The sequence below is a fragment of the Poecilia latipinna genome, unplaced genomic scaffold, assembly GCF_001443285.1.
Source record: "Poecilia latipinna isolate Pla-1442-1.1 unplaced genomic scaffold, P_latipinna-1.0 Scaffold3679, whole genome shotgun sequence".
NCBI classification, from domain to species: Eukaryota; Metazoa; Chordata; class Actinopteri; order Cyprinodontiformes; family Poeciliidae; genus Poecilia; species Poecilia latipinna.
In genome coordinates this window covers 15559-32413 of record NW_015116295.1, presented here as the reverse complement: position 1 = coordinate 32413, position 16855 = coordinate 15559, and the positions used below count along the sequence as shown (strand labels likewise).

General features: G+C 44.8%; 1 protein-coding gene and 1 long non-coding RNA gene across 2 annotated transcripts in view; one reads left to right on the top strand and one right to left on the bottom strand.

Annotated features, from left to right (window-relative positions):
* The window catches only part of LOC106941451 (uncharacterized), an 18467-nt gene extending 8886 nt beyond the window's left edge, over window positions 1-9581 (top strand). The window contains exons 2-3 of the long non-coding RNA XR_001423368.1: window positions 7839-7842; window positions 9571-9581. This is a non-coding gene — a long non-coding RNA (uncharacterized LOC106941451). The remainder of the gene's footprint in view (window positions 1-7838; window positions 7843-9570) is intronic.
* vps9d1 (VPS9 domain containing 1) overlaps window positions 962-16855 on the bottom strand; it is a 21175-nt gene continuing 5281 nt past the window's right edge. Inside the window, exons 3-16 of the mRNA XM_015024485.1 lie at window positions 14180-14353; window positions 13912-14047; window positions 13657-13768; window positions 8473-8535; window positions 7397-7449; window positions 6469-6556; window positions 6240-6322; window positions 5975-6168; window positions 5607-5834; window positions 5413-5542; window positions 4134-4339; window positions 3429-3510; window positions 2519-2623; window positions 962-2369 (exon numbers count right to left, since the gene is read on the bottom strand). Coding sequence (XP_014879971.1) covers window positions 2267-2369; window positions 2519-2623; window positions 3429-3510; window positions 4134-4339; window positions 5413-5542; window positions 5607-5834; window positions 5975-6168; window positions 6240-6322; window positions 6469-6556; window positions 7397-7449; window positions 8473-8535; window positions 13657-13768; window positions 13912-14047; window positions 14180-14353 — 1757 coding nt within the window. The 3' untranslated portion in view covers window positions 962-2266. The remainder of the gene's footprint in view (window positions 2370-2518; window positions 2624-3428; window positions 3511-4133; window positions 4340-5412; window positions 5543-5606; window positions 5835-5974; window positions 6169-6239; window positions 6323-6468; window positions 6557-7396; window positions 7450-8472; window positions 8536-13656; window positions 13769-13911; window positions 14048-14179; window positions 14354-16855) is intronic.

Genomic DNA, 16855 nt, shown 5'->3' with positions numbered 1-16855 from the left:
TTACCGAATGACACTTTATGACAACAGTCATAAATATTCATGAAGGCTTATTCATGTTCATGCCAGGTGTTTATGACAGTCTTATACACCCCCCCACCCCTCCTTCAAATAGAGTGTTACCAATAAAACTTTAACCAGCTGGGTTTTAGTCTGGATTTAAAGGTTCTCAGTGTTTCAGCTGTTTTACAGTTTTCTGGAAGTTTGTTCCAGATGTGTGGTGCATAGAAGCTGAATGCTGCTTCTTCTCGTTTGGAACTTGTTCTGATGCAACAGCAGATCTTTAATGTGTTGTGGTGCTAAACCGCCCAGTGATTTATAAACTAAGTATTTTACAGCCTGTTCTCTGAGCTACACTGTAGATCTGGTGTTATGTCTCCATCTTCCTGGTTCTAGTCAGAACAGCAGCAGTTTTGACTGAATTTCTCATTCAGTCAAAACTTCCTCAAAATAATGTCCCTTTTTATTGTGAAATGGTTTTTGGAACACACCAAGCTTTAGTCTAAACTAATGTTGAATTTGGAGCCATTTGGCCTCAACTAAGCTCTATACAATCCTTAGCCTTTAATCATTCATGCTGGACTGAAACCACTGCATCATTTTATTGCTTCCATTTTCACTTTTGTACTTTTAGTAGTTTCATCTTTTTCTCACTAGTGTAACAAGTTTGTTGAATAAAGTATTAAACTGAATTCTTCTGGTTGATAAACTACGTTTATTCCAAACACACATAGCATCTCGATGTTCAAATGACGCCAATGTGCTGGACTGAGGCCTTCATCATTAGAAAACCTAAACCTCGTCAGGCTGATAACCGAGACTCTTCTGCTAGTTATCAGGTGGAGTCCAGTCATTTTGACCTAAATTACAAGTTTTATTAATAACTGCCCTTCACAATTATTTAGCTATGAACAGCTGGACTCCTACTCACTGGAAACAGTTGAAGGATTTCTTCCTCCCAAAGTAAACTCTTCTCACAAAGATATTTTAATATTTCATAAACATTCCGAGTACAGTTTAGAGTAAAATCACAAGATCTTTAACATATGAACATTTTAATGTTACAATTGGAAACAGATTTTCTGTCTTTTGAAAACGTCTTAAATAAAAACGATGCAGAAATATTCCAGCAGGTTCTCCCAGCTCCACCAGTTCACTGGTGCCGGTTCTTCACTCTGTATCTCGGAACCAGAAACTAAAACCGGTTTCTGCTCTTTGGACCAGAAATTATTTTTAGACAAAATATTAGATTGTTGCTTCATAAGCAAATTAGAATAAAAGCTGAACTAAATAAATCTTTGGTATGTGTAAACTGGTCTGACTTAAAACTAAGCAATAAAATACAAAGTTGATTGATTTAATGACCCCCGACCTCTGGACAGGTCCTGACGAACTGAATAAAAACTGGAGAAGAAACTAAATTCTGGAAAAAAAAAAAAAACAAAAGAAAAAATAAATAAAACCAAAATTCCCTTCAGTTCCTCAGCAGCAGAACCGATGTAGGTCTCAGAGGTCATCCTGAAGGTCACCCAGCATCTGCTCTCATATCACATCCACTGCAAGCAGATTACCCACGATGCCGTTCACCTCCACCCCTAACCTGGAAGACTCTGATCCCAATGCCAGATAACGACTGAATAAATCAGAGACGGTTTGATTACAACATGGTGACCCGGATAGATTATCAGATGGATTACTACAGAGATTATCAGCAGGATTATCAGACTTCCTGTCGTTTCATCAGTAATCTGCAGCAGCGTTTAACTCCCATGTTTTGAATGAATAATCCAGTAAAGTCTGGATTACAGGCCTCAGATCTGCTGCTGCTTTATTTCCTGAATGTTTCTCTCCGGTTCAGGCTCCGCCCACCAACCAGGTGTTTCTCTCCGGTTCAGGCTCCGCCCACCAACCAGGTGTTGCAGAGAGGAGGAACAGCACTGATCATGTTTACAGAGAAATTATTGAAACGTCCTGCAGGGGGCAGAAAAACCAGTTGACGCCTGGAGTCTTCTGATTGGCTGGGAGGCCGAGAGCTGTCAGAAAACGATGAAGATTGAGGAAGATGAGGAACAACCTGGAAAAGTAGAAGAAAGCCCCTCCCCCGGTCCACAACTGGAAAGTAACTGCTGCAGTGCTTCCTGTTTCTCAGCCCCTACTGAACATGCTCAGAACAGCCAGCAGTAAATCCTTCCTGATATCCAGGAGCCTTCAGAGCAAAGGTCACGACCTCATCTCCTTCTGGCCAATCAGAGGCTGCAGGTCGGGGGCATTACTCGGGGTCAGCAAGGTCAGCTCTTGCTGGCAGAGACTCAACGTAGGCCAGAGCGCTCTGCAGGGAGGTGAGACAGTAACCCTCCTCACCAATCAGGAAGCTGAGAAGATAACAGGAAGTTGGTCAATAAACAAGCAGGAAGTGGTTTTAAACTTGATGCTGGGACAGAGAGAAGATCTGCAGTAGAGTTAGAAGAAAACATGTCAACGTTCTGATAGACTGTTAGCTGTTTCCATGACGACGACTCGCCTCTCATGGATGAACTCCTCCAGGGCGGCGCACTCCGACAGCAGCTGGGGACACTGGCAGCGCAGCAAAACGAAGGACAGGATGGGCAGCAGGTCATCGGCGCCGCTGAGGGGACATCAGGGGACAGAGGGGAGCTGAAATGGTTAATCGTGATTATTGAAATAACCGTCAATTAATTCAGTGATCGATTAGTTGTTAACTGGAGCTTAAAGGCTCTGAAGACACTGTTAGCCGGAAGAACTGAAACAATGAAGCCAAAACTGGAAAAGAAGCATATAAATGCATCAGCCGAGCCTTGTTATGATGGTCTAGCGCCCCCTGGTGCCGGGTTAGCAGGTTTTCTGTATTTCTAATGTCTAAAAAAGGGTTAAATGAAAAATCTATTTATTACCTGATTAATCAATACAATAATCGAATAATAAAATAAATGTTGGTTATAATGAAAGCTAAATCTGGGCTTAAATTAGAACTCCAGAAAAGAGATTAGAAATTATTAGTTCAGATTATTAATCCCCTTTAGAAAAACGAGGACCAAGTTCAGAGTTCATTTAGGTTCTATTGGGTTCAACTGAGTTTTATGGTTCTGCTGGGTCGCCCTCTTCTTCCCGCTCCAACCGCCTCATTGACCTCCTGCTTCAGACGTGGCGACCCAGTTTCAGGCTGGACCAGCGGGGGAGGGGGCGGCTCCAGAACCGGGGCGGTTCCTGCTGGGCCGGGCCCAGTGAGGCTGATGAGACCTGACAGCAGCGCTGCCGGGTCACGGAGCCCCAGACGGCGCCGGCGGCCTTTCAGAATCGATTTCACGGCTGACAGAGTCCGAAGCTCAACGAGGTCAAAGACAAGAAAGACTGTTTACTCTAACTGGACCGGTGCCGGCCTACCAGAACCGGCGGCCCGGCAGGTTACTCACATGGCGGCGGCCCGGGAGGCTCCGCCCCCCTGCTGGTTCCGGTAATCCTCGGCGCAGCCGCAGATCAGCCGCAGCGTCCGCACTGACACAAACAGAACAGAACCGGTAAGTGGGTCCGATTCACGGTTCTGAAGGCAAGAGACACAGAACCAGTCCATCGGGTCGACAGAGCAAGGAGCAGCAGCTGAGGTGCAGAGTGACGCTGCTGGTCCCGGTGGTTCTGCCGGGCCTTCAATGGTCTCATAGGAAGAACCAGTTTGGTTTCTTACTGTTCAACATCCTGGTTCTGGTTCTGATAGGTCAGGTTTGGGTTTCACTTTGGCCCAACAGAGCAGTCCACAGTGCCTGTTCTGGATCAGCAGAAGCAGCTGCTGGTTCTAAAACAGACCGACCCGAATTGCTAAGAACTCTTTGAAAAAGAACCAAACCCCGGAGGGAAACCGGATCAGAACGAAGAGAGTTCTGCTTCTCCTGAGGTCAGACATTTCCAGCGGCGCCTTGCGATCCGGTTCTGTGGTTCTGGTAAACCAAACCACTCTTTTAGAGACCCAGTTCTGATGCCAGCTCTGACTCAGAACCAGAACCACTGTAGACCCAAACTGGGTTGTGTTCAGGCTGTTGCTAGGATACCAGAGCTTTCCACAGACAGAACCAGAACCAGATTTAGGAGCTGGACCTCCAGATTATAATCTGGTTTAATCTCACCTACGCAGTCCAGCTTCCTCTGAGGGCAGCGGTCCTCCACCAGCAGCTTCAGCTCCTGCACCGCGACCTCGTAGGGGTAGGAACCTTGGAGCGTGCCGGGGTCCTGAGGGAACAGTTTGAGGGGAACGCCGACCTCTGCTGGCGAGGTGCTGCAGTACAGCGTCATGTTCCTCTGGAAGAGCTGCTCTCGCTCCCTGAGGACTCGCCTGAGGAACACAGGATGCAGGAAAACTTTTCACCCTGCAGTCAGGAGCAAAAAATAATCCCAATAAAGCTGCTAATCCAGGGCCGGCCCAAGGCATAAGTAAACTAAGCTTGGTTTAGTAATCCTAACCCTGCGCTAATCCCCGCAGAGTAAACAGATAAATACAAATAGGGAGCATAAACTCGCCTCAGTCTGCCTGGATCTGTCAGCTTTCCTCCATTCTTCCTTTTCACCTCTCCCATCAGGTTGGAGGAGTGGGCACACATACATGATTGGCAGTGCTAAGACCCGCCTCCAGGCTCTGTTTCTAGTTCGCACTGGGAGAAGGTATACTGTCACCACATGTGCACTCACTGCATCTAGAAACTGTAGCACCTGAAATAAAATCTATTTATGTCACACTGAACGAAAACGTCGTCTAACATGTTGTAATTTTGAATGGTTTAAGTCCACGAAAGGTCAGGGGTCACAGACGACTCCATTAGAAAGGCTCACAGTGTAGCTGGAAATGGAACAAAAGCTGGAAAATTCTAGAATGCATATTTCTAAGAAGATAAGCCACACCCTTTGACAAGTTGGCAGTCAGGTGGGGGCGGGGCTAAAGCCTCGTTGACACCCAGAGCGCCGACATTCATAGATTATTTTTTTTATTTCTAAGCGCCATCAGGAAGCCGAGAATCGACTCTGTACACACAAAGGGTGTGAATACTTTTTCTAGGCATTGAACTTCAGATGCATAAAATAAAACCATCTGAACATGTTGATGCTTCTTACGCTCAAACCAACATTTGCAGTTCCAGTCCATTTCTACCTAATTAGAAAACCAATTTATGAGAAAAATAAATGAGAAAGTTGGCAACCTTACGATAACCCCGTAACCCTGAAAAGGCCGCCATGCGACGCACCGTTTGCCAGCTGTCCCAGAAAAAACTAAAGCCGAGTTTAGGCTGATTTCCATAAACCAGAGAAACTTTCTGTCATTGACTGGAGGTCGGAGCATGGCGGCGGCACGGGGCAGCGTAGTGCGGGGCGGCGCAGCGGCCCAACCACCCCAGCAGAGGATAGGTGTAATACCTGAAGAGAGCCAGCAGGGGGCTCCACAGTGGCGTGAAGAAGGCCTCCTCGATGCAGCCCAGACTCAGGTCCTTATAGGCCGCCGTGTTCAGGCAGTCGAAGGAGAGCAGGCAGAGCGACAGCAGCTGATCTGGAACCGAAGCTCAGGATCAATATTCAGAATCCATCGATCAATAATCGGTTGATCAGCTCACCGATGGCTCCGTGGACGTCTCTGACGATGGCCTTCAGGTGTTCTTTTAGAGCTCTGAGCTCCAGCTGCTCTAGTTCAACAGAGGGGTCGAAGGTCAGCTCCGCCTGCAGGCCGCCGCGGGGGGCGGAGTCCAGTTGGGACAGGAAGTGCTCCAGGTCCTCGAAGGAGTCGTCCCGCTGCGCCGCGTCCTCGCTGTCCAGTGAGCTGCTGGTTCTGGTCGGGTTTCGCTCTGTGATGGGTCGACACACAACATTCACAACCGACCTGCTGAGACGATGACCTGCTGCAATGGTCGCCGTGGCAACGATCTGCGACGCCCCGCATTGTCTCAGAGGATCGACGCCCAACTTTACCAACTGGATGTTTCACCTGGAGAGAGACGGACGTGGTTGCTGCGAGAAGACCTGAGCGGCAGGGCGGGGCTCTGAGGAAGACTCTGAGGAAGACTCTGAGGAAGACTCTGAGGAAGACTCTGAGGAAGACTCTGGGTGATGATGGGGTACAGCTGGTTGTAGATCCTGAACTGATGTTTCCTCAGCAGCTCCACCAGTGGATGATCAGACCTGGAAGAAACCAGGATCATCACTCCAGACTCGGATATAGATATATATATATAGATGTATCCCATAATCACCTGAGCAGGTAGGAGAGCAGATCCAGAACCAGCGAGGCGTCCGGGTTCTTCTTGATGTTGGTTCTCCACTGTTTGGGCCAGTCCTAGAACCAGAACCACCTTTAGCCAGACCACTCTGGGCCCAGCAGAACCTCTAGCAGATGGACCCATCCCGACTAGAGCAGAACACAGTTGGTACCGAGACGTTCTGCTGGGCCAGCTGGTCATAATGATTTGCCGGGTCACTCACATGGTCCAGTTCGTACTCCAGAACCCGGGCGTAGAGGAGCCGCTGCTCCTGCTCCTCTGCAGTCAGTGCTCCAGAGGCAGCAAACCTCCTGTTGAGACCAAACAGATTAAATTAGACCAGATTAGATCAGATTATCCAGGCTCCTGATTGGTCTGCAGGTTGACCCCCTCCTGGAGCAACCTGCAGACCTCTCAGGTCTCCTGGTTCTGGTTCTGATCTGCATCAGAACCAGAACCATACATGGAGAAGCAGCATTCAGCTTCTATGCACCACAGATCTGGAACAAACTTCAAGAAAAGTGCTAAGCAGCTGAAACCCTGAGCTCCTTTAAGGCTAAAAGCTGCCGGGTTAGAGCTGCTGTTGAACCATAATCAATGAAATGATCAATATATCTGATGTGATTTTGTTGACGTCTCATCAACATGTTCAGTTGCTGACTGTGTGGCTGAGTAACTTTCTATTTGTGGTTCATTGATGTAAATCAGTCTGAGCCGCCTTGCTGCTGACATGCTAATAAACTTGATTGATTGGTTGATTGATTAGACCAGAACCTGATTAATCAACTATAACCAGGTTGATTTCTTTACAGCCACAAATATGCGTCTGCTAAACTTTACAGGTCCCACTGCAGCTTCCAACACACAACAGATTGATCTTTGGATTGCAGTCGATCACATCTGACCTTCAGATAGAACCAGCCAGGCGGAAACGACCGGACAGACGCCTCCGACCCGACGCTTCCGACCCGACGCTTCCGACCCGACCAAACATTTCCGACCCGACGCTTCCGACCAGACGCTTCCGACCCGACGCCTCCGACCCGACGCTTCCGACCAGACGCCTCCGACCCGACGCTTCTGACCCGACCAAACATTTCCGACCCGACGCTTCCCTCGGCTCCCATTTGATGATGATGATGTGCTGCTACCTGTTAGCTTCGTCCTGCAGCCTCTGCCTCCTCTCCTCCACCTTCCTCTGCAGCTGATCTTCACGTTGAGGATGATCAGAGTTCAGAACAACCAGCTCTACTGCTCACTGACTACGGCAAGCCGTTTTAGCATAAAATCTGCTTCACTCACGTCACTTATCTCTGAAACTGGTTTATGACCAAATGTTTTAGTTCATGAGGATTTCTCTAATTACATTCTGAATAAATGATGCCAGATTTACCATTGAAGTCTTTGGAGGCTTCAATTCAAGAAATGCACATTTTATGTTTCTATTACAATAGGACTAGTCAAAGTAAATTTAAGATATCCTTTTTTCTGACCAGTCATAATTCTAAATCAAGATATCTTAAATCTTTTAGATTTATGCAGATTTTAAAATTTCAATGAAAAAAAGTTTCTGAAAATTCATCTCGCCTGTAGTTAAGTACAATGGCTGTTGGAAGAGGACAAATAGGAACGAATCTCTGCAGATTTCTGAAGCATTCTTCAATCACAAAGCTTGTGTTGTCATATCTTGTAGCACTGAATTCTTTCTCCATTGTGGCATTTTCAGAATATTTTGTGCCAGAAACCAAAAAATTCTGCAGGCAACAGTTTGGACGCCTCAGTGGCTGAACATCGATAAATGTAGTTTTAATGAGTCATAAATCTGTGAAATCTTACAGTGTAACTATGAACGCTTCAGATGACAAATCCCATGGAATCATTAGAGATACTTTGGAAATCTAATCTTTATTCTATTTAGCTTTATTTTATAAATATGTCTAAGTTTCAATATGTGAGAATTTCTGTTTGTTCAATTAGAATTTAATAAAACTGACAAAAATAATGTAAAAATGTTGATGATGTTTTTAACTCAGCATATTATGATCAACTTAACCCTTTCTGTTATGGAAAGATGATCAGGCTCATTGATTTTTAAGATCAATCAACTTTAGATTAACTCAATCCATAACTGGCTTCCCTCATCTGGATAGAAAAGCAGCTCCAGTTCCAGAAACCAGCAGATTTTAACTCTTGGCCTCCATCTTGGAAGCGCTCAGTGAAAGGATACGGCGTCCTGTCTGGCTCTGGCGATGATCAGATTTTCCATCATCTGCCGCTGCAGAGAAAGTGTCTGCAGCAGAAAAATTAGAGGAAAACATTTATGATAAACATTTATATCCAAAACACTGACATTTTAAACAAACTTTTAAAAGTAGAAAACCAGATTTCTAAACACGGTTCAGTGTCCAACAGAAACCAGAGACACATTTTCATTAAACAATGAAAACAGGAAACACAACATAAATATTTCTTTGAAACTTATTACATTTTAATTTGTGACAAAAACATGACAGAGAATACGGAGCAATCAGCAGAAATCCAGCAAACAAAAGTGGAATGAAAACAGAAGCTGAGTCTCCATCAGTTGATGAGTTAATAAAAGTCGATCCGGTCGATCAAGAACGATCCGGACCGGCTCCAACCAAAACGCTGGCAGCAACTCTCAGAACTGCAACAACAGGAGGCTTAGCCGCAGTCCAGAGTCCCAAAATAATCTGGAATAAAATGCCATGACGACCTTCGAGAGCTTCTGGAAGACATCAGTGGCTTTAATGGCTCAAACATGACCACATATTGACAATATATGAATAAATGAATTGAAGATTGTATCATATTTTCAAGTAAAACAACAAAATTAGGTGTAAAAACTCCAGATGAAAGTAAACAGAGCAGCAGACTCAAAGTGTGTCGATCAATAGGAGAAGAACCCAAATATTGCAGCAGTCATCATCCAGACTAAACTCCTGATAACCAGAACGAAAACCACAGGACCTGAAACACGTGCATCTGGGCCGCAAAGGTCAGAGGTCAGCAGCGCTTTAGATCCACCAGGTGCTACAGGAGTGAAATGACTGCTCTGTTTCATCACCTGCAGCATCTGAAGATGAAACATGCTTTTAGGTAATCAGATTACTGATTGCTTCATGAGAAAACAGAGAAAATCCATCAAGTCCTCTTAAAAACCCGAACAGCAGCGTGGATCTCTGCCAACCTCTGGACCAAGAAGCTTAGAGACGACCACGTCTGACGCCTCAAATCACTTAAATTATGAATCACACCTGCAGAGCTTACTGTGGAATAACATCTCTGCTGTCTGGATGTTCAGCTGTTAGCATGACACTGTCTTCAGTCAGAGGCCTGTTTAAACTGACTGCTAGTGGAGGGCCGTACTGCCCCCAGCACCACAATCAGTCTGCAACAACTCTTTGGAAATACTTGGACAATACGAGTTACGACAAGATTTAATAAAAATAAATACATTTAACTATTTCAACCCATTAAATGAAAACCTGAAGTTGGAGCTTAACTGGGTCAGGTTGGAAGTGGAAAAAGTTGAAAGAGCTCCAGGAATCTGAACCAGAATTTCACTCTGTTTAATCTGGAAGCACTCAGGCTTTATGGACCCGTAGTTCTGGTTTCGAGTGGTTCTAGTTCGGTCATAGGCGTAACTTCCCAAAGGACTGGTGTGCAGGGGTGCGGTATAGGGGGCAAAAGTGATGACAATTCTAGGGTCCCTGACCAAAATGGGGCCCTCCACAGTTTATTTATTGTTCATACAAATAAAAAAAAAAATCACATTTCACAGGTCAGTAAAAAACTTTAATTTAAAAAATATATATAAAGAAAGTGGAGAGTAGGTTCGCTATGCTAGCTTAACTTTCATCACCATGAACTCTTGCTGGGCAGTTCAAAGTATTTCGGTTCAATTAACACAAAAATAAGAAGACCTACATTTTCTGACAGGTTGGAGATCAGGTGTTTAAATGAGCTAATCAACCACCGAGACTGTTCGTTCCTAATGATCGCAAAATGGAAATTCAAAAACATAAACCTGCAACTGACAGAATGTTCTGTTTGGTGTTTGTACGTCCTTTTTTTTGTGTTTTTTGTTTTAATTCCTGATGCACTTGAATGTAATCTTTGCTCTGCCTCCCGGGGCTGTTTATTGGTTGCCATGGCAACAACTCTGCGCATGACGTTAAGCTGACAGACTGAGAAATAAAATAATACAATCACCCATTTTTCTACATTTTTCCCCTGGACAAATTGCATCATTTTGTTCGTAAAACGTGGTAATATTCAGAGCAATCATCAAATAGAAATATTTCATAAAGCATATAGGAGCCAAAGTTTGTTAAAATTTAAACCATGACTCCTACAAGAACAATTAAGTAAAATTAAATCATTGATCAATATAAAAGATAAATTTGCTTTGCTTTCTTGTATCTTTACAGAACTGACAGAAACCAAACTATGTGTAGATTTACAAGCAGACAATATAAATATTTTTTTTCCGCTTCTTTATTATTTGCTATATTAAAGCAAATATATGCAGCAAATACACCCTCATTCCGTGAATTAGAATGACTAAAAGGTTCCTTTGTAATTCCATCACCAAGTGAAAGACATTATATAGATTAATTATATTACTTCCGTTTTAACATGTTTATATTTCGCAGTATGTTTAATAGGTTATTTTTGAAAGTTACTATTAAGGCCTGATCAGGACGTATAATTTTATCATTATTCTTAGCAGTAAAAAAGAAAAGGCCAGCCAGTAACTGGGTATGCCACCCCACCCCTCACCAACTTGCAACACACAGTTACACCCTGAAGTTCGGTTCTAGTTATATGTAGTTCCGGTTCTGTTCGGGTTCTGTGAGAAGCTCATTGCCGTGTCTGCAGCGGAACACGTACCCGTCAATCTGGACCGAACCGGCTTACAGTAGTTAGCCAACACTTTACCTTCATAAACATCTTCAGCTTCCTCCAATATGGCTGCAGCTCCACCTGGTTCCGAAACGTTTTCCTAATTTAAACAGAACATTTTCCTTAAATCCAAAATGTCTCTGAAAAACTCGAGAAATAATCTAAGACGCGAGGAACTGAGAAAAGGTTCGGCTCACCATGGTATTTCCTCAGGCTCTGGTTCCCAACCACAGATATGAGACGAATGAGAGGTTCAACAGGGTCACTTGGACCTTATCTAGAGTTAAATAAGCCCAGAGTCCAGATAAATCCGCACTTTCATCCAGGGGCGCGGTACAGAGAGGAAAAGTGATGACAATTCTAGGGGCCCTGACCAACAGGGGGGCCTCCACAATTTATTTATTGTTCATAGAAAAAAAAAAATCTGGGGCCCTGTCAATTCCAAAATTAATCATATTGTATTTTTGGAGATTGTTTTTAGCAATAAAAATTTAATGTTCCCACTCCCAGACCAAAAAACACACATCCATATTTGCCGTGCCCCCCCTGCATGAAATGGTTCGTTCCTGCTTGGAGCGCTTCACCGTGACGCTGTTAGCAGCGGTCAGTGGAAGACACGAACGACTGTGGCAGTTACTATGCTGCTAAGAAAAGTTAGAAAACCAGGTTTTCAAAAAATAAAAAAAGTAGAGAGGGAGAGAGAGAGAGAAAAAAAGGTCAAGAGTGTCAATTTATAGCTGTTTTTCTCCGAGAGGTGGGTAGACTGTATGAGATTATCAACCATTTAGCATAGTTAGCTTAGCTACAGACTACTGATTACCTCCATTTCACTAGCATTTAATGAATTAAGGAAAAAATAGCAACATATTCATATATTTAACTGGTACCTGTACCTTTTACCACTTAACAACAGATGAGTCAGTCAGCAGCAGCTCTAACTCACATCCCTCCTGACCTGCCCTCTCCTGGGTGAAATTAAAGCTGCAGTATGTCACTTTTATAAAAAATATTTTTTTCCACATATTTGTTAAAACTGTCATTATGTTGTGACATTATGGTATGAGAGGTAATCTGTGAAAAATCTATTTCCTCTGCCTTCTCCCAGTGCTCTCTAGAAACAACCAGTCAGTGCCAGGAGAGGTTTAGTGCTGTCAATCACAATCTCATGTGGTGCTGCTCATCCACCCTGCCCTTTCCTCTGTGCTATTCTGTAGCTAGCATAGCCTGTTGTAAATGCTTAATCTAGTTAGCATAGCTACCGGTGATAGCAGATAAACGATTTTCCTGTAACAATAAGTTGTTTCTCCACTATTAGAACATTTAGCAGTGAGTGAATGAGGGTGATTGACAGCGCCAAAACCCTCCTCCTGGTTCTGATTGGTTGTTTTGGTCAGAACGGTGCATTACTTAAATATTGTACTAGTTATCAGTATTGGATCAAAGAAAGCAAGGCAGTTGCAAGCCTTTGAAATTGTGACGCTTTTTATGGGTCAGATAGGCTCAAGAAATTGTAACAGCAGCTGCGTAAGGGGGGGCCCAATTTAATTTTTTGTCAGGGGGCCCAAGATTCCAGGCAGCGTCCCTGCTTTCACCCTTATCTTCATCAATAACTGACCTGACCCCGAAACGGAACCACTACAGTTTCAAAATAAAAGCCTGGAAGTCATGCTTCGGACCTCTTGGTCCCGAAGGAGTGCGCTTATATCTTGACCGGATCAGAATCAAAGAGTTCTATTTCAGATATCCTGAAGTCCATCTGCTGCTGGCAGAACCATCGACTGGAAGGATCCATCAGAACCAAACATCCGTTACTGATGCTAAAGCACCCCCTACTGGATCACCAAAACACACCGGAAAACATGCTGGGGCGCTAGAGAGAAGGTTCTGGTTCTGTTTGTGGCGACGATTGTCTGGAGGTTTTGGTCCTGAAACCTCAGGGTCTCATCTTGGGTTTCTGCAGATGGTTCTGTTGGTTCTTCTCTGTGCGGCTGGGTCATCGTCAATGGGTCCAAGGTTTTGGTTCCTCTGGCTCAGAGGTTTGGCTCATGTGGAGCAGTTTCTGAGTGATGGACCAGAACTGCAGTGATAAGAACACTGCTCCAAAAGGTTCTGGTGAAGAAGGAGCTGGTCCAAAGGTCTCAAAATTCTGGTCCCGAGATTGGGATTGTGATGGAAGAACCGGAACCTGGTCCAGCCAGCTGGACTTCAGAGATCAGGAGAGGAGCTCCATCATCCAGAGCTGCTGCTCCTTCATGCAGAGGTTCAACAGGAGATCCAAACTCCTCCCAGGACCAACTGGACCAATGTTCTGGTCTGTGGAAACCCTTTCCACTCTGACATTAAAGGTCTTAATCCTGTTGATCCTGACTGGCTGAAGCAATAAAGGGAGGGTGTGAAAACTTTTTCCAGGAAATGTAAATTAGCCCCTGGGATTCAGACAGGAAGTGGCGACAGAGATCGGCTCTGCGAGGTCCAGACTCACCAAGGAGGTTTTCTGGGACGCCTGACCCGGAGCCAGCCGGGCAACACGAGCCTCATAGGATGCCTGGAGCTTCTGGTTCTGCCGGGACGCTTCCTCCACCGGGGTCAGTGTCCTGCAGGGGACACATCCAGGACACATGAGGACAATCAGTGGACACATCGGTCTGCTATAGTCTATAGAACCAGTGGAATCAGTGAAACCAGTACAACCAGTGGAACCAGAAGCAGTGATTTGGACGTTACTCTGGGGACTTACTTCCTCCTGCAGTCGTGTGAAGCTTCAGTCTGTTGTCTCTGGAAGACATCAGGAGGAGGGAAAGAGGACGGCTGTCCACCATCATCTGACAGACCGAACGGGGACGAAGCATCAACCTGTCCCTCAGCACCAGAGGCTGGGGACAAGATGGGACATTAAGAGGCAAGATGAGAATGTCAGAGGCCTAACTCTAACCCAGGAGGAAGTTAGCTGTGATTGGTCGCTGAGTTTATGCCAGGGCTGCTTCTGATTGGAGAAGAGGACTCACTGCTGTCTCCAGCCTTAGGACCAGGCTCAGCTTCTGATTGGTCAGCTGAAGAACAGGAGGCGTTGTGGAGGACAGGGTTGACAGGATGGACATAGCGCTTCCCTATGAAGGACTTGGCTCGGTCCAGACACTGCTCCGCCACCCGCAGCATCCTCTCCACCTCGCCCTGCGTCTCTGAGGACAGAGACACATGAGATGGACAAAATAATCCAAGACAAAACCTATGAAAAGTTCATCTTGTTCAGTTCTAAAAGTTAAATAATCTATTCTACAAGATTAATGTGTCATAAAGTAAAATATTCCAGATGTTTCTTCCTGTTTCATAATTCTGACCTCCAGCTAATAAAAATGTTCAGGTTATCTGAAAATTACAGCAATTAATACAAGATTATAATCCAGAAAGGTGGACCTGAACGTCCCCACTGAGGGACCATAAAGGACATTTCTTTAGAGCAGAAGATCCAGATTCTGTCCAGGTTTTGGTTCTGGTTCTTCAGGAAGTCCAGGTTGACCTCCAGCTGGTCTTCTTTGTTGGTTCTGGCATTCCTCACCTTCTTCTGACGTTTTAGTTAGCTTCAGTCACGCTGCCACATACTGGTCCGTGAAGCGAATCGACCCAACTGGTCTGACTTCTAGATGTTGTTCATCGTCAGTTCTTGGTGCTGCAGCTGCTGAGTTGATAAACCTATCCTGATTTCCACCTTTCTCCACCAGGGGGCGATAAAACTCAGATCTGGGGCCTCGTGCATAAAAGAATGCGCAGTTTTCACACTAAAACTAGGCGGCGCACAAAAAAAGGGACGCATAAAGCCGTGCGCACGTGGCCGAGCACCTTTCCTTTATAAATCCTAATTTGCGGGAAATAGAGCAGCTGCTGGTCCGCCCTGTCGCCTCCCACAAATACATAAATTAGTATAAACACCCAGAAGTCTGCCACCACGTGAAGCAGTAACCATGGCAACGTCCTTGTTTGAAGCAGTGAGTATTTATAATAATAATAATTATTATTATATATTTTATTTAAAAGGTGCTTTGAGGGCACATAATGTCACCTCACAAAAATAAAATTAATACATTTTAAAGAAAAAAAATAAAATCCAAATAAAATAAATAAACAAATAAAGAGATCGTGAAAATGCCCGTTTGAACAGCAGCAGATCGTTCAGCCGGGATTTAAAGACAGACAGAGAGTCAGAGAGTCTTTGAGTGGGAATGTGGACGTTTATTCTAAATAGTGGAATCATGTGTATAAGTTGTACATTTGCAGAATAAAGATGGTTTATGTCCATAAGGCGCTTTCACAAAGCGGGCGGCTCGACGACTCCAGTAGCACCGGTACCGGTACCGCTCGGCTCCTTCTTTAGGTTTTGCTCAGAGATCCAGGATGATCACTCTGGATTAATCTAAACACTAATAAACCATCATCAACAGAAGATCAATATGATCTATGATCAATGGGTCCTTCTGAGTCCTTCTATTGGCGATGTTCTCCATCAGAGCCAAAACGGCCCACAACGCGGCACATTTTTCCGCAGCTACGGGATTAAAATTAAAAATAATCAAACCTGTTTGGAGTTAATCTGCTGATCCAACCCTGTTTTTTTTTTTTTTTTTTTTTTTTTTTTTTTTTTTTTTTTTAGTGAGAATGAAATAACCCCATAGATCCATTTCATGCGCTTCGGTGCACAGAGCGACAAGTCACATCAGTGGTCCCCAAAGTCGGTCCTGGGGGCAGGGGCGCAACTACATATTATTCAGGTGGATGCGAAAACATAAATCGACCCCCCCCCCCCCCTCCTAAAAGGAAGTAAGGGTGAAGGAGCGTAGAAAACATACGGTCTCTCTATCCGTATGAGCGACCGTATGTTTAGATAGACTCAAGAAATTGTAACAGCAGCTGCGTGAGGGGGGGCCCAATTTAATTTTTTGTCAGGGGGCCCAAGATTCCTGGCCGGCCCTCCAGGACCCACTGCGTTACATCTGCATGAGACAAAAACTGAGGAAAAGTACCACAGTGATCCCTCGCTGAAACGCGGTTCACCTTTCGCCGTCTCGCTGCTTCGCGGATTTTTTTGTGCCGTTTTTTTCACAGTGCATTGTGTTCTGCGTCCTGATTGGCTAAACAGTCTCCGAGCTCCTTCTCTACCTGTGTGCCAATAATGTTACGGTATTTAAATAGAAGTAATACAGATTGGCCATTCAGGAGATGAGCTGAAAACTTTGAATGCCTGCTGGAAAAAAACTGGCCAGAGGCAGCAGAACCCGACCGGAGGCTCAGATCCGTCGCTCTGCCGCAGATCCAGCTGTGAATCTCTGGTTCAGCTTGGAGGAGACGCTTTACTGACACTCCGGATCACATTAAGGCCCGATTGATGAACACGCACATCCGCTGACCTGGAATCAGGTTTTGTTCTTTGGTTTCAATGTAGAGTATTTATTTATGCTGTGGGTAATGTCTTAAAGAACAGAGGAGTCTCGGACCATTTTCCGTACCGAAGTAACCCCAGAGTGAGAGCTTACACGTCTCACAATAAAGAACTGTACCAACTCAGGTAAACCGTGGGGGGTAAATACACCACACTGTGTAATAACTGTAAAAACTAAAGGTAACTACTTCGCAGATTTCACTGATCGCGGGTTATTTTCGGAACGCAACACCTAATTAAAAACGAGGGA